General features: G+C 42.4%; 2 protein-coding genes across 5 annotated transcripts in view; one reads left to right on the top strand and one right to left on the bottom strand.

Annotated features, from left to right (window-relative positions):
• Positions 1 to 5,881, top strand: part of kcnq1.1 (potassium voltage-gated channel, KQT-like subfamily, member 1.1) — a 63,452-nt gene extending 57,571 nt beyond the window's left edge. For 3 of the 4 annotated variants that reach the window (XM_031812741.1, XM_031812738.1, XM_031812740.1), the window contains 4 exons: positions 1,926 to 2,020; positions 2,640 to 2,686; positions 2,943 to 3,004; positions 3,607 to 5,881. In XM_031812741.1, the coding sequence (XP_031668601.1) occupies positions 1,926 to 2,020; positions 2,640 to 2,686; positions 2,943 to 3,004; positions 3,607 to 3,840 (438 nt within the window). In that variant the 3' untranslated portion in view covers positions 3,841 to 5,881. Of the gene's footprint in view, positions 1 to 1,925; positions 2,021 to 2,639; positions 2,692 to 2,942; positions 3,005 to 3,606 lie in introns of those variants that run through there. The other variant, XR_004206724.1, reaches the window with a different exon arrangement.
• A 3,429-nt stretch (positions 5,882 to 9,310) lies between these two features.
• Positions 9,311 to 10,485, bottom strand: LOC109883694 (cyclin-dependent kinase inhibitor 1B-like). The gene is made up of 2 exons (XM_020475729.2): positions 9,818 to 10,485; positions 9,311 to 9,669 (listed from the first exon to the last, which is right to left on the bottom strand). The coding sequence occupies exons 1-2, from the start codon at positions 10,356 to 10,358 to the stop codon at positions 9,554 to 9,556; spliced, it is 657 nt and encodes a 218-aa protein (XP_020331318.1). The 5' UTR covers positions 10,359 to 10,485; the 3' UTR covers positions 9,311 to 9,553.
• Between the last annotated feature and the right edge of the window lie 12,143 nt (positions 10,486 to 22,628).

The following is a 22,628-nucleotide window of genomic DNA, read 5'->3' on the forward strand; positions in this document are numbered from 1 at the left end:
ACAAGGAAAAAAACACTCAGTGGGTTAACTCCATGAGTGTTTTAAATCACAGTTCTCAGATTAGTGGGTTAAAACCATGAGTGTTTTAAATCATAGTTCTCAGATTAAAGTGGGTTAACTCCATGAGTGTTTTAAATCATAGTTCTCAGATTAGTGGGTTAAAACCATGAGTGTTTTAAATCATAGTTCTCAGATTAAAGTGGGTTAAAACCATGAGTGTTTTAAATCATAGTTCTCAAATTAGTGGGTTAACTCCATGAGTATTTTAAGTCATAGTTCTCAGATTAGTGGGTTAAAACCACGAGTGTTTTAAATCATAGTTCTCAGATTAGTGGGTTAACTCCGAGTGTTTTAAATCATAGTTCTCAGATTAGTGGGTTAAAACCACAAGTGTTTTAAATCATAGTTCTCAGATTAGTGGGTTAACTCCGAGTGTTTTAAATCATAGTTCTCAGATTAGTGGGTTAAAACCACGAGTGTTTTAAATCATAGTTCTCAGATTAGTGGGTTAAAACCACGAGTGTTTTAAATCATAGTTCTCAGATTAGTGGGTTAAAACCACGAGTGTTTTAAATCATAGTTCTCAGATTAGTGGGTTAAAACCACGAGTGTTTTAAATCATAGTTCTCAGATTAGTGGGTTAAAACCACGAGTGTTTTAAATCATAGTTCTCAGATTAGTGGGTTAAAACCACGAGTGTTTTAAATCATAGTTCTCAGATTAGTGGGTTAAAACCACGAGTGTTTTAAATCATAGTTCTCAGATTAGTGGGTTAAAACCACGAGTGTTTTAAATCATAGTTCTCAGATTAAAGTGGGTTAAAACCACGAGTGTTTTAAATCATAGTTCTCAGATTAGTGGGTTAAAACCACGAGTGTTTTCAATCATAGTTCTCAGATTAGTGGGTTAAAACCACAAGTGTTTTAAATCATAGTTCTCAGATTAGTGGGTTAAAACCACAAGTGTTTTAAATCATAGTTCTCAGATTAGTGGGTTAAAACCACAAGTGTTTTAAATCATAGTTCTCAGATTAGTGGGTTAAAACCACAAGTGTTTTAAATCATATTTCTCAGATTTAAAGCTGCAATATGTCATTTGTGGGGGGTGTCTGTGTATTGTCTTGACTGCTTTCAATAATTGTGTGTGCGTGTGGTATGACTGTCCGATGTGTTTACATCAGAGAGAGATCTTTTCATATATTCTCTAGTCTGCAACTCAAACTTCTTTTCTCAAACACAATGATCTGTTGAGTTCTTTAGAGTTTTTACTGCTGAGGGTGATTAACACTGTGTGTGTGTTCTGCATCTGTTGAGTTCTTTACAGTTTTTACTGCTGAGGGTGATTAACACTGTGTGTGTGTTCTGCATCTGTTGAGTTCTTTAGAGTTTTTACTGCTGAGGGTGATTAACACTGTGTGTGTGTTCTGCATCTGTTGAGTTCTTTAGAGTTTTTACTGCTGAGGGTGATTAACACTGTGTGTGTGTTCTGCATCTGTTGAGTTCTTCAGAGTTTTTACTGCTGAGGATGATTAACACTGTGTGTGTGTTCTGCATCTGTTGAGTTCTTTAGAGTTTTTACTGCTGAGGGTGATTAACACTGTGTGTGTGTTCTGCATCTGTTGAGTTCTTTAGAGTTTTTACTGCTGAGGGTGATTAACACTGTGTGTGTGTTCTGCATCTGTTGAGTTCTTTAGAGTTTTTACTGCTGAGGGTGATTAACACTGTGTGTGTGTTCTGCATCTGTTGAGTTCTTTAGAGTTTTTACTGCTGAGGGTGATTAACACTGTGTGTGTGTTCTGCATCTGTTGAGTTCTTTAGAGTTTTTACTGCTGAGGGTGATTAACACTGTGTGTGTGTTCTGCATCTGTTGAGTTCTTTAGAGTTTTTACTGCTGAGGGTGATTAACACTGTGTGTGTGTTCTGCAGCAAGCACGTAAGCCCTATGATGTGCGAGACGTGATCGAGCAGTATTCCCAAGGACACCTGAATCTCATGGTGCGCATCAAGGAGCTACAGAGGAGGTGGGCTGCATCTCAAACGGTCTCCTAAGTCCCATTCATTTGAAATTGATATCAAGGTCTTTAGCTCATCCATTGCAATTAACTCAACTGATAAAAGTGCATGTGACGTGCACACTACAGACCCACTGGGCACAGACATCAGTTCAACATCTAGTTTTGATTTACATTTAGTTGAGTTGTCAACTAATGTGAATACAACATCAAATCAACAAAAACAATCACCATGTCATTAGATTTAGGTTAAAAGTTGGGTGAAAAAAAGATGAATGCCCTCCCTCACGTTGGTGACGTTTTGCAAAACCAATTCGTTTTCTACGTTGATACAACGTCATCACATAGATTTTTGAGGGTTTAAATGACGTGGAAACAACGTTGTTTCAACCTGTTTTTGCCCAGTGGGGATAGTCTTTGTTGTTGTTGTCACACTCGTCTGGGTCAAAATCCACAAATATGTTTTTTACATAGAAATAATAAATATCCTCCTTCTCACCACGGAAATGACATTTTCTGTCGACTTTCTCTCTCAGATTTTGACCCAGGTGAGTGCGGCATGCTGTGCCGTGACTGCACCTGTATATAACCCAAAGCACTGCATTCAATGTGTTTAATTCTCCTCTAGACTGGACCAGTCTCTAGGGAAGCTGACCCTGTTCCAGACTAGCTCAGGTAAACAGTCCTCTACTGTAATTTACAGCATCTTAGAGGAGCTGGACACAGTACTATATCTCTAATTTACAGCATCTTAGAGGGGCTGGACACAGTACTATATCTCTATTGTATCTTACAGCATCTTAGAGGGGCTGGACACAGTGTACTATATCTCTACGGAATCTTACAGAATCTTACGTCTCTTCTTGTTTCTTGTTACGTCGTCTTGTTTCGCTGTTCTATGACTTGGACCATGATGCTCCTGGGGCAAAAGACAAAGCCAAAGACAAAGGCACCAACACCATCGGCTCCAGACTCAACAGGATGGAGGACAAGGTAGGACATTACGCCACGTTACACCCTCTGCTCTCTGAGCAGAGTACGGCTACTCATCTACAGGTGTCATTTCTATTGTGCCTTTAATCAGATTTCAAAGCCCTCCATTTTGTGCCACCTTACCCACAGCCAATGATAAGCACCCAACTCAGTGACACACAGCAGCCATTTTGTGCCAAATCAGTTTGTGCCAAGTCAGTTTGACTATAGAAAAGCCACCAATTTGGTTCAACTGTGTTCAGACTGGTCTGATAGGAGGGAATTCACTCTATACTGACATAATCAGTCCCCTAATGATATCCCTAAACAGGAGTTGAGAAACCAGGGTGGATTTTCATTTACAAAACCTTTCAAGTTTTCTATTTGTTTTGGCTTTCATTAAAACTCTTTTGATCATTTAATGAGGGATGATAATGTCTTGGTTTGTTTTCCCAAGATGAAAATGATTTGGTGATTTGCCTGAAAAAGGCAGATAACGTGAAAATTAGAATACACATTTCCATTTTCTGCAAAAACAGACAATAAAATAGAAAGAGTATCTATTAATTATATTATATTGATCTGTACAGCATTGACTTTTCTGTTTGTCCATCTACTTACAGATACAACGCATGGACCAGACACTCAACCAAATTGCAGAGTCCCTTACCCAGCTGTTGTCTGGGACAAGCCAGGGGCAGGGGGACATGGGGGGAGCACAGGGGCAAGGTAGGAGGAGGTCACAGGGTGGGGCAGGTGTCCCCAGCCAGGATAGCCTACCCAGCTACGAGCAGCTCTCCACCGCGACCCTCCATCCACCCCTCAACCCCAGCCTCAGCCAAGACAAGAGCTCCTGAATCGACCCTTCATCCACCCCTCAACCCCATCCTCAGCCAGGACAAGAGCTCCTGAATCAACCATCCATCCACCCCTCAACCCCAGCCTCAGCCAGGACAAGAGCTCCTGAATCAACCATCCATCCACCCCTCAACCCCAGCCTCAGCCAGGCAAGAGCTCCTGAATCAACCATCCATCCACCCCTCAACCCCAGCCTCAGTCAGGAAAAGAGCTCCTGAATCGACCATCCATCCACCCCTCAAACCCCAGCCTCGGCCAGGACAAGAGCTCCTGAATCGACCCTCCATCCACCCCTCAACCCCAGCCTCAGCCAGGACAAGAGCTCCTGAATCAACCATCCATCCACCCCTCAACCCCGGTCTTAGCCAGGAGAAGAGCTCCTGAATCGACCATCCATCCACCTTCAACACCAGCCTCGGCCAGGACAAGAGCTCCTGAATCGAACATCCATCCACCCTCAACCCCAGCCTCAGCCAGGAGAAGAGCTCCGGAATCGACCATCCATCCACCCTCAACCCCAGCCTCAGCCAGGACAAGAGCTCCTGAATCGAACATCCATCCACCCTCAACCCCAGCCTCAGCCAGGACAAGAGCTCCTGAATCGAACATCCATCCACCCTCAACCCCAGCCTCAGCCAGGACAAGAGCTCCTGAATCGACCATCCATCCACCCTCAACCCCAGCCAGGACAAGAGCTCCTGAATCGACCCTCCATCCACCCTCAACCCAAGCCTCAGTCAAGACAAGAGCTCCTGAATCGACCATCCATCCACCCCTCAACCACAGCCTTAGCCAGAACAAGAGCTCTTGAATCGACCATCCATCCACCCCTGAACCCCATCCAGGACAAAGAGCTCCTGAATCGAACCTCCATCCACCCCTCAACCCCAGCCTCTGCCAGGACCAGAGCTCCTGAATCGACCATCCATCCACCCTCAACCCCAGCCTCAGCCAGGATAAGAGCTCCTGAATCGACCCTCCATCCACCCCTCAACTCCAGCCTCAGCCAGGAAAAGAGCTCCTGAATCGACCCTCCATCCACCCCTCAACCCCAGCCTCAGCCAGGACAAGAGCTCCTGAATCGACCATCCTGATGCAGAGAAACACCAAAACCATTTTTGACGCTTTCTCTCTTTGTCTTATTCTGAGATCAGTGTTCTTCATGATAATGAACCAGCTGTGTAGTGCTAGGGCAAAAAACTAAATGCGCACTCAGTGGGGGCCCCAGGACCAAGTTTGGGAAACCCTGCCCTAGAGAAGAACCGTATAGACAGGAGATTTAGCAACTCTTGGAGGACAATCGAATTAAATAAAATAAATAAAATATATTGTTAAAAGTAGAACCAACACGTTTCAGCTTTTGGCCTTTAAACAAAGATTATTTAATTGAATTCCAATGTCCTCCCAAGAGTTGCTATATCTCCTCTCTACTTCAGTTTGCTCCTCAATTCATGCACCTTGGTTGGAGAGCGAGGTAGCTGCAGGGCTCCCTTCCCTAGAACAGAACAGTGCCTCAGCCTACAGGACAAGCCAGCTAGACACACAGACGGGACATATTTTTCATAGATCCTGGATATGATTATGTTTCTGAATTCTCATTTACTGCAATTGTCAATGTTCCAGGGGGGAACTTTTCTTGGAAATGTGAGCAAGCGCCATATTCAAACGCTTTCCCCTCAATCAAAAGGAAATTAGATTAAAGTGCATATATAACATTATTCCGGCTGTGTAAGAGCATTGGAATGTTACAATATCAAAAAGTAATGGTAGTATTCTATTTGATTTGAAATATGTTGATATGCAAAGCCAACACTTCAGTATAAAGGTAGCTATGTTTTTTGATGGTGAATATGGAACGATGTCCATACTAAAAGTAGGCAGTTATAATAACACTATGTTTTCAAAAGGTTCTCCATGTATGTACCGTCAAAACATAAACTAAATTGTTGGGGTCGGGGTGTAGATTTTCAATGCAATCAAATTGTGTAGCTATCCTGTTTTATAAAGATTTTGCATTGCCAATAAATGAATGTGGCAAATATCCATAACTTCTTGGGGGGGGGGGGGGGGTGATTGTCAAACAATTCTGTTCAACCATGGATCTTGCATCAATAATTTAGTTATAGATTATTACATCCAAGTTAGGTCATATCAATGTCCCATTGGAAGCGTGAATGTGTGGAATGTGCCTTAAAGGACTATAACATTTAAGATACATGGTCCTGTCCCTTTAAAACCCACAACATTAACCTTGCCCCTGCCTCCCCCCCTCGGAGTAGACTCCATTCCATGAAGACCAAAGGGAGGGAAGAGTTAATTGCACCTAGATCCCCCTTCCCCTCTCATGTCTTGTGCCTTGGGGGATGGTGGATGGAAGGACCAGTGGCGTGGCTAATACCAGAGCTTTGGACAGATGACCTCAGCTGCAGCAGATGGTGACCTCATCCCGCTTGCCTTCCGGGGATCCTTCCATTCCTTCAGTAGTAGTAGGCACACAGATAAAAGAGCAGATGACCATCTGGGCCCTGCCTGCCTTCTGCCTGGGTGCTCATGACAATAGCACCCCCTCTCTAAGTGTGGTGTGTAAGTGTGGGGGTCATTGTGGCAGTCATTGTGGTGCTTTTGGAGGTGGGTGAGGGGAGAGGAGAGAGGTGTTGCTATAGGAACACTGCTGGGTTCTAGAGCTTTGTAGAGGTCCGGTTGACTGGTCTTACTGGTCATTGTGATAAGACGGGCTTGGTATTCTGACCAACAAAGAGGGAAATAACAGCTCATGTGCTGCTCCACAAACACATCCTTTATCATGCTGGTGATCGCTACTATGTTTCAATATGATACATTCAGAATGGTCCTCATATTCTGGGTAGAGAGACAAATAAACCCCTATGCTACTGCACTAATTGGCATTGAATCGACAACATTTTATTTATTTATTTTAATTTTTTTATTTAACCAGGCAAGTCAGTTAAGAACACATTCTTATTTTCAATGACGGCCTAGGAACAGTGGCAGACGGCCTAGGAACAGGGGCAGAACAACAGATTTGTACCTTGTCAGCTCGGGGGTTTGAACTTGCAATCTTCCGGTTACTAGTCCAACGCTCTAACCACTAGGCTACCTGCCGACATGTCAAGAAACATGAAGTATCTTGTCTAGAGTAAGTCAGTCATGTAGAGGGAATGTGATGTTTCTGCTATTAACATGCCCTAGTGAACCTAGACAGAAAATGGTCCCGAATTATGTTCTGCTGAGGTCATGATAGAATTTCATCCGTGTTTGACTTCATAGGAGGTCTATTGATTAAATCTCACAACCATTTCATCCTAGCTTAATAAAATGGGCCGAGACAGTGTTAATACATAGATGGACCGAGACAGTGTTAATACATAGAGGTCTTTCGTCCTTTTGATTCCATTATAATAACATCCATTACAGTGCAGACCAAACTATTGTCAATTAAAGCTGCTTGTCCACGTGTGGTGTGTCATATAGTCTCCCCTACAGGCAGATCAACTGTCACTGTATCACTCACTGGACAAAGGAGAGGGGACAAAGTTACATCATGAAGGGGATTCTATCAGTGGGTGGGCAATGACAAGCCCTTGGGACAGATTTAATGAAACATTGATGGTAAAGTTGGATGCCTTGGGGCGACACAATATAGACCATCTGTTATGGGAGGAAAGTGCACTAGTCCGGGATGAATTCAGTCTACACTACTGCAGGTACAGACTATAATATTGTCTACTCCATTAAATATGGAACCAAAATGAACTATTAAATGCTGTGAAAAAGTGACTATAGTCAATAACCATATAATATACCACTACTGTGTACTAGACTAGTTTTTCATTCATGTCTAAAGACGTATCTGAAGTAAAGATAGTGTATAAAGATAAATATTGTATAAATATAAATATATCTATAATTTATAAAGATAGTGCCATTTTTGACTAATACGTGTTTTTTCTGTGTAGCCTATAGATCTTAATTGGTTAGGCCTACAGATAGAACGAAGGGCTAGTAGAGTTTGGAACTAAAAATAACCATTCGAATGGGTTTCGGCACGAGAAGTAAGAATAATACAACGCATTTAACTGAAAAAAGAAGAATGTAACTTTGTCAGTAAAAACGCGGGGGAGCGTCTGGGAGCGTTCATTTTGCCACCAATCTGCATTTGCAGGTGAAAGAAATGGCACACTCTTTCACCACATGTCCCTTCTTCCATGTCGCGAGCCACGATGCCAGATGGCCACTTAAATTCTTCAGGGTATTGTTCTTTTCCTGCTCTATGGCCAATCCTTGAGACGTGCGAACCTTAAATTGTCCTGCAAATCTCCCATCCTCCTACTGCCTAATGTATATGCGCGCATCGCTCATGGATCTATTACTTCCTATTGTTGCACGATTGCTTTTGCAGTCACTATTGACTTAAGTATATGCATTACATTACCATATAGTCACGCTTACTCATTCTTCTCACAATAAAACAACTATTAGTTTATACTTTATTCTCCCACTTAGAACCAGACCAAATCTAATACATTTCATTGTGTTTGATGTATTCATGTTCACCGTTAGGTCAACAATTTCAAAGTTGACACATTAAATCATCTCTACCGTCAGACGTAGGTTAACATTTTTTTTAAAGGTATTGCACTTCTAAACTTAAAAAAATATTTTGGTATTGTTTTTTATGTACACCAGACGTATTTTCTTTATAAAAGATAAGACAAATAGTGTGCACCTGCCATTATCGGTTGGTCATCTTCATAGCCTGATATTATTGAAAAGCGAAAGCACTTGGAGTTAATACAGAATTTGAAAAGAAACGGCAATCATTTGTGTAAGTCTTGATTACGTGTTACATTGTTTGGTTTTATTACTATACAGCGGTCTTAGGTGTTAAGGCACAAATCAGAGAGATCTTCCCCGATACCCTGTTAAGGGCTAGTCAATCGGAAAACCCCCACTTTGGTCTATGCTTACATACTGTAGAATGGATGAGTTGTTTTGCATATCGACAGTGAGGGTAATAGCATCTGCGATGGTAATTAGGTTATAGTGTGTCTGCTGTTCTTTGTGCACATGTGTCCATGCGGGATTATGCACAGCAAGTGAAAGTTCGTGATTGGTATAGCTACCAAAAAGGCACAATGCAGACTGATTTTATTTTCTTGAACAATGCCCATAGACATAACATATTAATTCAGTGTAGGACTAGTCTATAGGCCTACTGCTGCTACAATTTGTTGAGGCACTCTTCAAGTGCTGTCAAATGGAACGACTGCTGCTCTTAGTGTTTCTGTAGTGTGTGTGAGGGGTGGGCAGGTGGTGTCCCTGTTCACCTCGTTAGCACACTGATACTCGTTTTCAGGTCTCACTAATTCAATAATAAAATGAACAGAACGTCAGCAAAATGTAAACTAAATCGTTTTTAATTGTATTTTTCACGGATACAAGTCAACAGACAAACAATATCTCATAAACCTTAGTTGAATTAAACACATTAGAAACTTAAATAAAATAAATTAAACAATATTGTAAATTAAAGACAAAACATTGTTACCGTGGCATAAACATAGGCCAACATATTTTGGATGGGCACTCCATCTTTTTTTTGGTCCAAGACCGATAATAATAATAACATAACAAAAAGAGGCAGATAGACTAATTTTCCACATAGGCAATGGTACGATTTCTCCACGTTGTTTATCGAATTATTTGTGCTTTGCGTGGCGTTTGTTCAAGAGGAATTGAGAGGGAAGAATTGGGCTGGGTGCTCTTCATCTCTGACGTTGATCTTCTCCTTCTCTTTGGGAAAAAATCTGCGGGGAAGAAATGTAGAACGGTTAGTTCTTTAATTCACATTAGAGTCAATCATACGAGAACATCGTCGTTATGTAGTCGGCAAGCCATTAAAACGAGTTGCTTATTAAGGAGTTATATAGCGTTACCAAGAAAAAGTAGACCTACCTGTAATTTGAGTAACGTTGACTGCACGTTCATAAGATGTCCTCGACCTCTTACGCCGAATACATTGTGTTGATTTGGAGTTCAATTTCCTCGTATTGGGGGAATTGGACCAATTCTCTTGGTTAACTTCGTTGGAACAAAGTGCAGTCTGTTCACAGTCTGATAGAGGGGTTTGGTTGAGGCAACAACCACGCACATTATCAGTGACAACCTCTGCGCTATAGTCGGTGTTTGATGTCACAACCTGAACCCTCATGTCTCCAACTTCCGTCGACTCCTGGTAGAAGGCAGGTGTGGAGTCCGCTGACATTCCTTCCCATTCGTAACTCCCGGGAATCGGTGTGTTTGTCTCGAAGTGGAAATTCCATCGACGCTGGTCTCGTTCAGATATTTCCTTCAGCTTCGCCTTCAACTCGCGGTTCAGCGCATCATGGTCGACGGGTCCAAATAAGTTCCGACAAACGCTTGAATGGCGACGGGGAAGCGTTGCTCTCTCTGCCACCGCGCTCTCCAAACCAGTCGGCGTCTGAAAGTTTGTCATGACGTCCAGCAATATGTCCAGATTGAAGAAATACAAAATGGATTCACACTGGGCTGTTTCACCTAACTACAATGTAACTTCAACTGCGACTACTGATATAATGTGGATATAGGAAGGCTATTTAAAGACCAGGAGGATGCCGCCTATATAATGGCTGGTCTTGCTTATTGGTTGCCCTTGGTTTATTCACGCCCCTTTCTTACTACTCTGCTTGCTGGGGGGTATTTGGAATGGCGCCAAATGAGGTTGACTTTTTGCCTCCTTGCGAGGGGTTTGATGATTTAACCTTTCTGCACTGCAGGAGGGATTGTAGCCTGCACGTCGACATCGTGGAAGTTCCGCGTTATAGTTGGATTTAAATTTAAAGCCAATCAGCAGAGACTGAAGCCACCCTGTAAACCCTGCATTTTTTTATTTTTTATTTTTTATTTAACCAGGCAAGTCAGTTAAGAACAAATTCTTATTGACAATGAAGGCCTACCGCGGCCAAACCCAGACGACGCTGGGCCAATTGTGCGCAGCCCAATGGGACTCGCAATCACGGCCGGATGTGATACAGCCTGGATTCGAACCAGGGACTGAGATGCAGTGCCTTAGACCGCTGCGCCACACGGGAACCCCTTATGGCGGGTGACCTGCTTTGTCTGAGTAGTCTCATAGCTGGATTGAAATGTAAAAGGAATGAGCGGAGACGGCATTAACTGTAAACGCTGTCTATATCGGCTCAATCGGAAATTGCCTTTACATTTCATTGCAGATCTCCTGCGATATTTCCGCGATACGGATTGATTCCAGCCTTTAATAAATGCGGCTGTTTTAAACGTTTTTAAACCGTGTTGGCCTTTACCTTTTAACAAAAGACAACTTTGCTTCGAAAATGTGTCATATCCTCAGTGGAACAGATAAACAGCCAATAGGTTTCAGAACATTATAGAGGTTATTTGAAGCCTGTTCAAATGATATAGACGAGGATATGCTTATCAATATACGGGTTATTACCAGTATTTATTACACTCTGTTTATTAATTACTTTAGGCGTTTCAGTCTATCCAAGCTGAAGGACAATTTGGAGAAAGAAATATCTATTGAAAACTTGGATGGATTCAAGCTGAAAATGGTATGGTGTCGTGGCCCATCAAAAGGGGACCTTCAGGCTCTCACAGAAGTTTGGTTGGTGCGTGAAAAGCCGTAAAATCAGATAAGCAAAAATGGGTAATGGGTCCGCATTCAAAAAGATGTCACATAAATTAATTTGTTATTATTTTCACTACATCATGGATAGCGTAGACCAGGCCAGGGCAATTACAGTCCTCAGGGGCCTGATTGGTGTCACTTTTCGCCCATCCCTAGAAACACACCTGATTTTAAAAATTGCATTTTTAACTGAAAATCAAGATTGGTTGATTATTGGAGACAGGTGTGCTAGCTGGGACTGACAGGTGTGTTAGCTGGGACTGACAGGTGTGTTAGCTGGGACTGACAGGTGTGTTAGCTGGGACTGACAGGTGTGTTAGCTGGGACTGACAGGTGTGTTAGCTGGGACTGACAGGTGTGTTAGCTGGGACTGACAGGTGTGTTAGCTGGGACTGACAGGTGTGTTAGCTGGGACTGACTGGTGTGTTAGCTGGGACTGACTGGTGTGTTAGCTGGGACTGACAGGTGTGTTAGCTGGGACTGACAGGTGTGTTAGCTGGGACTGACTGGTGTGTTAGCTGGGACTGACAGGTGTGTTAGCTGGGACTGACAGGTGTGTTAGCTGGGACTGACAGGTGTGTTAGCTGGGACTGACAGGTGTGCTAGCTGGGACTGACAGGTGTGTTAGCTGGGACTGACAGGTGTGTTAGCTGGGACTGACAGGTGTGTTAGCTGGGACTGACAGGTGTGTTAGCTGGGACTGACAGGTGTGTTAGCTGGGACTGACAGGTGTGTTAGCTGGGACTGACAGGTGTGTTAGCTGGGACTGACTGGTGTGTTAGCTGGGACTGACAGGTGTGTTAGCTGGGACTGACAGGTGTGTTAGCTGGGACTGACAGGTGTGTTAGCTGGGACTGACATGGTGTGTTAGCTGGGACTGACAGGTGTGTTAGCTGGGACTGACAGGTGTGTTAGCTGGGACTGACAGGTGTGTTAGCTGGGACTGACAGGTGTGTTAGCTGGGACTGACAGGTGTGTTAGCTGGGACTGACAGGTGTGTTAGCTGGGACTGACAGGTGTGTTAGCTGGGACTGACAGGTGTGTTAGCTGGGACTGACAGGTGTGTTAGCTGGGACTGACAGGTGTGTTAGCTGGGACTGACAGGTGTGTTAGCTGGGACTGACAGGTGTGTTAGCTGGGACTGACAGGTGTGTTAGCTGGGACTGACAGGTGTGTTAGCTGGGACTGACAGGTGTGTTAGCTGGGACTGACAGGTGTGTTAGCTGGGACTGACTGGTGTGTTAGCTGGGACTGACAGGTGTGTTAGCTGGGACTGACAGGTGTGTTTAGCTGGGACTGACAGGTGTGTTAGCTGGGACTGACAGGTGTGTTAGCTGGGACTGACAGGTGTGTTAGCTGGGACTGACAGGTGTGTTAGCTGGGACTGACAGGTGTGTTAGCTGGGACTGACAGGTGTGTTAGCTGGGACTGACAGGTGTGTTAGCTGGGACTGACAGGTGGTGTTAGCTGGGACTGACAGGTGTGTTAGCTGGGACTGACAGGTGTGTTTAGCTGGGACTGACAGGTGTGTTAGCTGGGACTGACAGGTGTGTTAGCTGGGACTGACAGGTGTGTTAGCTGGGACTGACAGGTGTGTTTAGCTGGTGTGTTTAGCTCTGGTCTACCTGTATACAAGTTAAAATGTTAAAGCTTAATTAAAAACAATATTTTTTGCTTTGCAGCCTTCTTCAGTGTGTAGGTAGAAACCTTTTCCGTTCAACACAGTATTTATAGGGAACACAGGTGAGCAACTGATGAGCAGCAGGTGCTTCTAAACAGGGTTGCCACTCACCTGCCAATCAAAAGGGATGTGGCTTCTCTGGTCTACCTGTATACAAGTTAAAATGTTCAATATAAAATCAACTGTTCTTCATATACCTATGGGTTTAGCCTCAGATAAAGATAGAAGACCCATCAACCATGTTTCATTAAAACTAAGACCACATTAGACCAGCCTGGAGCTGTTTATGTGTAACTTTATGGTGATATACTGACCCCCAGTGGCAAGTATTATAGCATCCACAACCTAACCTATTGTCGGTCCTATTTGGGAGACACAGGGGCTTATTCAGGTGAAGGCAATTTTACAATAACATAGAAATATAGAAATACATTGTGAAGAGCAGATATGATTCCCATGTGGACCAGGGAATCTCATCTGCTTTAAGTGACATCAGTTGTTGTATCATATCCGTTATTGTATTATATGGTATTATTGTATTATGTTGTTGTATGGTTGTCTCTACCTTCTTGTCCTTTGTGCTATTGTCTGTGCCCAATAATGTTTGTACCATGTTTTGTGCTGCTACCATGTTGTGTTGCTACCATGTTGTGTTGCTACCATGTTGTGTTGCTACCATGTTGTGTTGCTACCATGCTTTGTTGTTGTCCTAGGTCTCTCTTTATGTAGTATTGTGTTGTCTCTCTTGTCGTGATGTGTGTTATGTCCTATATTTATATGTTAATTAATAATAAAAAATAATTTAAAAAAAAATCCCAGCCCCCGTCCCCACAGGAGGCCTTTTGCCTTTTGGTAGGCCGTCATTGTAAATAAGTATTTGTTCTTAACTGACTTGCCTAGTTAAATAAAGGTTAAATAAAATATAATTTATCTGATAGTTATCAGTTATTGTATTATAACTGTTGTATCATATCTGTTATCCGTTGTTGTATCATATCCGTTATCTTATCAGTTATCCGTTGTTGTATCAGTTATCCGTTGTTGTATCATATCCGTTATCTTATCAGTTATCCGTTGTTGTATCATATCCGTTATCCGTTGTTGTATCATATCCGTTATCTTATCAGTTATCCGTTGTTGTATCATATCCGTTATCTTATCAGTTATCCATTGTTGTATCATATCCGTTATCTTATCAGTTATCCGTTGTTGTATCATATCCGTTATCTTATCATAATTTTGCATGCCCAATTTTTCAGTTTTTGATTTGTTAAAAAAGTTTGAAATATCCAATAAATGTCGTTCCACTTCATGATTGTGTCCCACTTGTTGTTGATTCTTCACAAAAAATACAGTTTTATATCTTTGTGTTTGAAGCCTGAAATGTGGCAAAAGGTCGCAAAGTTCAAGGGGGCCGAATACTTTCGCAAGGCACTGTATATGACTAGTTTTAAAAGAAAAGTCAACAGTACTCAACCTTACCTTCCAAATAAGTTTCATTATTAAAGTGGTAGAACACTTGAGTTCATAGAAAAATCAGCATTCATTTGTAAACAAGTTATGATGTAGTGTGTATCATACTTCCTGAGACTGTAGAGTTGGTTGAAGTTACCTCATCAAACTATTGGCCCGTGACCTAATTATTTGAGTGATAACAGCCCACTAATCTAGTGGAGCAGAAATCACAATACAGGACACACTGACTCGAGGAGCACGGCACTATACCGAGGAGCACGCCTCTATACCGAGGAGCACGCCTCTATACCGAGGAGCACGCCTCTATACCGAGGAGCACGCCTCTATACCGAGGAGCACGCCTCTAAACCGAGGAGCACGCCTCTAAACCGAGGAGCACGCCTCTATACCGAGGAGCACGCCTCTATACCGAGGAGCACGCCTCTATACCGAGGAGCACGCCTCTTTTCCGAGGAGCACGCCTCTATACCGAGGAGCACGCCTCTATACCGAGGAGCACGCCTCTATACCGAGGAGCACGCCTCTATACCGAGGAGCACGCCTCTATACCGAGGAGCACGCCTCTATACCGAGGAGCACGCCTCTATACCGAGGAGCACGCCTCTATACCGAGGAGCACGCCTCTATACCGAGGAGCACGCCTCTATACCGAGGAGCACGCCTCTATACCGAGGAGCATACTGTACACGTATACAAACAGGCACCCACGTATTCCCTCTCCCCCCCACCCAGTCCTTTAGCCTCACAGTCCTTCCTGCCCCTCATTCAAATAAGACCCGTCGAGACCAGACTCACTTTTACATTAAAAAAAAAACAATCATGACAAACTGCACGCCATCAGTATGTCTTAACCCTCTACTGCACATCGGTGCCCTCAGCACAATACCATTTTGTAGGTTTCTTTGTGTCGCCTCAGGGAAACGTTGTCAGTTTGGCTACTTTTCAGGGTAATATCATGCTCTATGAAAGTTGATGTAAAATGATAGCATTGGTGAATATTTTCTCCAACATATCCACTGACAGAGACATTCTATGGGTGGAGCTTCATGGAGCAGTTAGGATCATACATATGCCCTCTGAGGACAGTGAGCTGAAGGACAGACAGAGACATTCTATGGGCGGAGCTTCACAGAGCAGTTAGGATCATACATGCCCTCTGAGGACAGTGACAGGAAGAATGGACCCCAGAAGGGGGGAGATCTTTGCCCATAACCTGTCCAAATGACTGGCCATGATCCAGATACATTTTACTGAGTGGCCAAATACAGTAATAAGCTGAAGCTGCTTGTTTTTGCTGTGCAGGCATGGGCCTCGAATCTCTTCCCATTTCTGATGATCATCTTTTACCAGGCATCCCAGGCAAATGAGCACCATCAAGTAATGTTGACTCCGATGCAAATTCTTAATCGCTGCCAGTAGGAGACCAATCTTTTATGGTTCTTTTCCAGCAGTCTAATCTCATCTGACAGCCAACCCTCAGCTCAGTCTAGGGAAGAATATAGGTTAAATGCAGCAGTCTAATCTCATTTTACAGCCAACCCTCAGCCTTGAGCTGAGTGGCATCCATCGATTGAGAAGAAAAATAAAAGCCAACTACTCCTTTCAAATACATGAATAAACTTTTTTTGGTATTCAACTTCACAGCCAATGAGGTTAACCTCTCCTGCTCTCCCTGTCCATCTAACTCCCTCTGATAACATCCTGTCTCATTTCATTCACATCCTTATAAGAGCTGTCCTATTAAGGTACATAGTGCAGCAGATACATTAGCCTTTGATGATAGTTGGTAGTACTGTGTATTAAGGGGTGATGACAGTGTGATATAGTTGGTAGTACTGTGTATTAAGGGGTGATGACAGTGTGATATAGTTGGTAGTACTGTGTATTAAGGGGTGATGACAGTGTGATATAGTTGGTAGTACTGTGTATTAAGGGGTGATGACAGTGTGATATAGTTGGTAGTACTGTGTATTAAGGGGTGATGACAGTGTGATATAGTTGGTAGTACTGTGTATTAAGGGGTGATGACAGTGTGATATAGTTGGTAGTACTGTGTATTAAGGGGTGATGACAGTGTGATATAGTTGGTAGTACTGTGTATTAAGGGGTGATGACAGTGTGATATAGTTGGTAGTACTGTGTATTAAGGGGTGATGACAGTGTGATATAGTTGGTAGTACTGTGTATTAAGGGGTGATGACAGTGTGATATAGTTGGTAGTACTGTGTATTAAGGGGTGATGACAGTGTGATATAGTTGGTAGTACTGTGTATTAAGGGGTGATGACAGTGTGATATAGTTGGTAGTACTGTGTATTAAGGGGTGATGACAGTGTGATATAGTTGGTAGTACTGTGTATTAAGGGGTGATGACAGTGTGATATAGTTGGTAGTACTGTGTATTAAGGGGTGATGACAGTGTGATATAGTTGGTAGTAATGTGTATTAAGGGGTGATGACAGTGTGATATAGTTGGTAGTAATGTGTATTAAGGGGTGATGACAGTGTGATATAGTTGGTAGTAATGTGTATTAAGGGGTGATGACAGTGTGATATAGTTGGTAGTAATGTGTATTAAGGGGTGATGACAGTGTGATATAGTTGGTAGTAATGTGTATTAAGGGGTGATGACAGTGTGATATAGTTGGTAGTAATGTGTATTAAGGGGTGATGACAGTGTGATATAGTTGGTAGTAATGTGTATTAAGGGGTGATGACAGTGTGATATAGTTGGTAGTACTGTGTATTAAGGGGTGATGACAGTGTGATATAGTTGGTAGTAATGTGTATTAAGGGGTGATGACAGTGTGATATAGTTGGTAGTAATGTGTATTAAGGGGTGATGACAGTGTGATATAGTTGGTAGTACTGTGTATTAAGGGGTGATGACAGTGTGATATAGTTGGTAGTACTGTGTATTAAGGGGTGATGACAGTGTGATATAGTTGGTAGTACTGTGTATTAAGGGGTGATGACAGTGTGATATAGTTGGTAGTAATGTGTATTGATAAAGGGGTGATGACAGTGTGATATAGTTGGTAGTACTGTGTATTGATAAAGGGGTGCTGACAGTGTGATATAGTTGGTAGTAATGTGTATTGATAAAGGGGTGCTGACAGTGTGATATAGTTGGTAGTAATGTGTATTGATAAAGGGGTGCTGACAGTGTGATATAGTTGGTAGTAATGTGTATTGATAAAGGGGTGCTGACAGTGTGATATAGTTGGTAGTAATATGTATTGATAAAGGGGTGATGACAGTGTGATATAGTTGGTAGTAATGTGTATTGATAAAGGGGGGATGACAGTGTGATATAGTTGGTAGTAATGTGTATTAAGGGGTGCTGACAGTGTGATATAGTTGGTAGTAATGTGTGCTGACAGTGTGATATAGTTGGTAGTAATGTATATTGATGAAGGGGTGCTGACGTGTGATATAGTTAGTAGTAATGTGTGCTGACAGTGTGATATAGTTGGTAGTAATGTGTATTGATAAATGAGTGCTGACAGTGTGATATAGTTGGTAGTAATGTGTATTGATAAAGGAGTGCTGACAGTGTGATATAGTTGGTAGTAATGTGTATTAAGGGGTGCTGACAGTGTGATATAGTTGGTAGTAATGTGTATTAAGGGGTGCTGACAGTGTGATATAGTTGGTAGTAATGTGTATTGATAAATGAGTGCTGACAGTGTGATATAGTTGGTAGTAATGTGTATTGATAAAGGGGTGATGACAGTGTGATATAGTTGGTAATAATGTGTATTGATAAAGGGTGCTGACAGTGTGATATAGTTGGTAGTAATGTGTATTGATAAAGGGGTGCTGACAGTGTGATATAGTTGGTAGTAATGTGTATTGATAAAGGGTGCTGACAGTGTGATATAGTTGGTAGTAATGTGTGCTGACAGTGTGATATAGTTGGTAGTAATGTGTACTAAGGGGTGCTGACAGTGTGATATAGTTGGTAGTAATGTGTATTGCTAAAGGGTGCTGACAGTGTGATATAGTTGGTAATAATGTGTATTAAGGGGTGCTGACAGTGTGATATAGTTGGTAGTAATGTGTGCTGACAGTGTGATATAGTTGGTAGTAATGTGTATTAAGGGGTGCTGACAGTGTGATATAGTTGGTAGTAATGTGTATTAAGGAGTGCTGACAGTGTGATATAGTTGGCAGTAATGTGTGCTGACAGTGTGATATAGTTGGTAGTAATGTGTATTAAGGGGTGCTGACAGTGTGATATAGTTGGTAGTAATGTGTGCTGAGTGTGATATAGTTGGTAGTAATGTGTATTGATAAAGGGGGGATGACAGTGTGATATAGTTGGTAGTAATGTGTATTAAGGGGTGCTGACAGTGTGATATAGTTGGTAGTAATGTGTGCTGAGTGTGATATAGTTGGTAGTAATGTGTATTGATAAAGGGGGATGACAGTGTGATATAGTTGGTAGTAATGTGTATATATTAAGGGGTGCTGACAGTGTGATATAGTTGGCAGTAATGTGTATTGATAAAGGGGTGATGACAGTGTGATATAGTTGGTAGTAATGTGTATTGATAAAGGGGTGATGACAGTGTGATATAGTTGGTAGTAATGTGTATTGATAAAGGAGTGCTGACAGTGTGATATAGTTGGTAGTAATGTGTATTAAGGGGTGATGACAGTGTGATATAGTTGGTAGTAATGTGTATTGATAAAGGGTGCCGACAGTGTGATATAGTTGGTAGTAATGTGTGATGACAGTGTGATATAGTTGGTAGTAATGTGTGCTGACAGTGTGATATAGTTGGTAGTAATGTGTATTGATAAATGGGTGCTGACAGTGTGATATAGTTGGTAGTAATGTGTATTGATAAAGGGGTGCTGACAGTGTGATATAGTTGGTAGTAATGTGTATTGATAAAGGGGTGCTGACAGTGTGATATAGTTGGTAGTAATGTGTATTGATAAAGGGGTGCTGACAGTGTGATATAGTTGGTAGTAATGTGTATTGATAAAGGGGTGCTGACAGTGTGATATAGTTGGTAGTAATGTGTATTGATAAAGGGGTGCTGACAGTGTGATATAGTTGGTAGTAATGTGTATTGATAAAGGGGTGCTGACAGTGTGATATAGTTGGTAGTAATGTGTATTGATAAAGGGGTGCTGACAGTGTGATATAGTTGGTAGTAATGTGTATTGATAAAGGGGTGCCGACAGGACAGTGTGATATAGTTGGTAGTAATGTGTATTGCTAAAGGGGTGCTGACAGTGTGATATAGTTGGTAGTAATGTGTATTGATAAAGGGGTGCTGACAGTGTGATATAGTTGGTAGTAATGTGTATTGATAAAGGGGTGCTGACAGTGTGATATAGTTGGTAGTAATGTGTATTGATAAAGGGGTGCTGACAGTGTGATATAGTTGGTAGTAATGTGTATTGATAAAGGGGTGCTGACAGTGTGATATAGTTGGTAGTAATGTGTATTGATAAAGGGGTGCTGACAGTGTGATATAGTTGGTAGTAATGTGTATTGATAAAGGGGTGCCGACAGGACAGTGTGATATAGTTGGTAGTAATGTGTATTGATAAAGGGGTGATGACAGTGTGATATAGTTGGTAGTAATGTGTATTGATAAAGGGGTGCTGACAGTGAGTTTATTCAGGTCTCGTGAATACATAAGCAGTGAAGATCATATGAAAATAGCTAGCATGTGATCCGACTGCTCTTTGTTCATTTGTGATTGGTCACCCAATGTTTGTATATTTACCTTCTAATTGTTAAACAAATGTAGGGCGATGCAACTTGAGCTCAGAGCCGCCGCTGCTGCCCCCCCCACCCCTGCGGCGTCCTACACCTGCGTCTAGCTTTCATTCTACAGAGCGCATGTGGTTCACTATGACGACAGAACTCATGAAGCTTTTTGCATGCAGAGCAAAAATTAAAAGGCTAACTATATATGCTTTGCATATAGGTCATCAGCAGCAGAGTGACTGGTACTGTAGGTCTAAGCTCTTGGAGATGCCTCACACCTGTCATCAGCAGCAGAGTGACTGGTACTGTAGGTCTAAGCTCTTGGAGATGCCTCACACCTGTCATCAGCAGGAGAGTGACTGGTACTGTAGGTCTAAGCTCTTGGAGATGCCTCACACCTGTCATCAGCAGCAGAGTGACTGGTACTGTAGGTCTAAGCTCTTGGAGATGCCTCACACCTGTCATCAGCAGCAGTGTGACTGGTGAATGATTCTGGGGTAGATTTACCTGGATGTGGGGTAAAGGTCATGTTGTGCACTATGGGTGCTGTGTCTATAGGGGGCGCTACCGCTGCAGAGACGATGCCCACGATGCGGGGATGTACTGGAGTGATCACTGGAGCAAAGGTAGGAGTGGTTTGTGTTTGTCATGGACTGTTAATGACTGGACTGTAAACACTATGTGATGTGCCTGCTGTTGCTACTCTCAGCTGGACGAGGGGGACACTGGGCAACAGGACGAGGGGGGAACATGGACTTCACTGGCACCAGTAGGACAAGGGGAAAGGGAACACTGTTACACCATGTTAGAAATTTCTTCCGTACCACCACCCATATTGGTCCTAAGAGACAGTTCATTGATCAAACTGGCCAAGACAGTATTAGTACCTAGATGGTCTTTCGATTCCATTATAATAAACGTCCGTTACAGTGCAGACCAAACTATTGCCAATTAAAGCTGCTTGTCCACGTGTGGTGTGTCATATAGTCTCTCCTACAGGCAGATCAACTGTCACTGTATCACTCACTGGACAAAGGAGAGGGAACAAAGTTACATCACGAAGGGAATTCTATCAGTGGGTGGGCAATGACAAGCCCTTGGGACAGATTTTATGAAACATTGATGGTAAAGTTGGATGCCTTGGGGCGACACGATATAGACCATCTGTTACGGGAGGAAAGTGCACTAGTCCGGGATGAATTCAGTCTACACTACTGCAGGTACAGACTATAATATTGTCAACTCCATTAAATATGGAACCAAAATGAAAAATGAAATGCGTTGAGAATGAATATAGTCAACCATATAATACCACTACTGTGTACTACACTAGTTGATTTGTTTTTTCATTAAACATCTAAAGACTTGGTGTATAAAGAGATTTCTTTACTTGATATCTATATTTAAATCATTTCCTGCTCTATGGCCAATCCTTGAGACGTGCGAACCTTAAATTGTCCTGCAAATCTCCCATCCTCCTACTGCGTAATGTATATGCGCGCATCGCTCATGGATCTATTCGGTCATATTACTCACGGTTTTTTGCACAATTGTTATCGCATTCAATATTTAAATACATTTCCATAGTCCCAGTTACTTACTCTCAATACAACTATTAGGTTATACTTCTACTAGAACCAGACCAAATCTGATACATAAACCACACATGTATTCATTAGTCTATTTGATAGGTCAATTTAAAGCTGACGTTACTCTATACAGGCAGACGTAGGTTAAGATGCAATGTATTGCACTTCTAAACGTGTTTATTTTACACACCTGGCGTATTTGCTTTATAGAAGATAATGGCAGGGGCACACTGACTTAACGGTTGGCCATCTTCATAGCCTGATATGGAAAAGCGAAAGCACTTGGAGTTACAGAATTTGAAAAGAAACGCCAATCATGTGTAATCTTGATTACTTGTTATATTGTTTGGTGTATTACTATACAGCTGTTTTAGGTGTTAAGGCACAAATCAGATCTTCCCCAAATCCCTGTTAAGGGCTAGTCAATCGGAAAACCCCCCACATTGGTCTCATATCGGAAATATGCTTACATGCTGTAGAATGGATGAGTTGATTTGCATATCGACAGCGAGGGTAATAGCATCTGCATCTCCGTGCGGAATAATGAGCAGTAAATTTAAAGCTCGTGGGATTAGTATATCTACCAACGAGCCATAA

This window comes from Oncorhynchus kisutch, unplaced genomic scaffold (assembly GCF_002021735.2).
Source record: "Oncorhynchus kisutch isolate 150728-3 unplaced genomic scaffold, Okis_V2 Okis03b-Okis08b_hom, whole genome shotgun sequence".
Classification (NCBI taxonomy): Eukaryota; Metazoa; Chordata; class Actinopteri; order Salmoniformes; family Salmonidae; genus Oncorhynchus; species Oncorhynchus kisutch.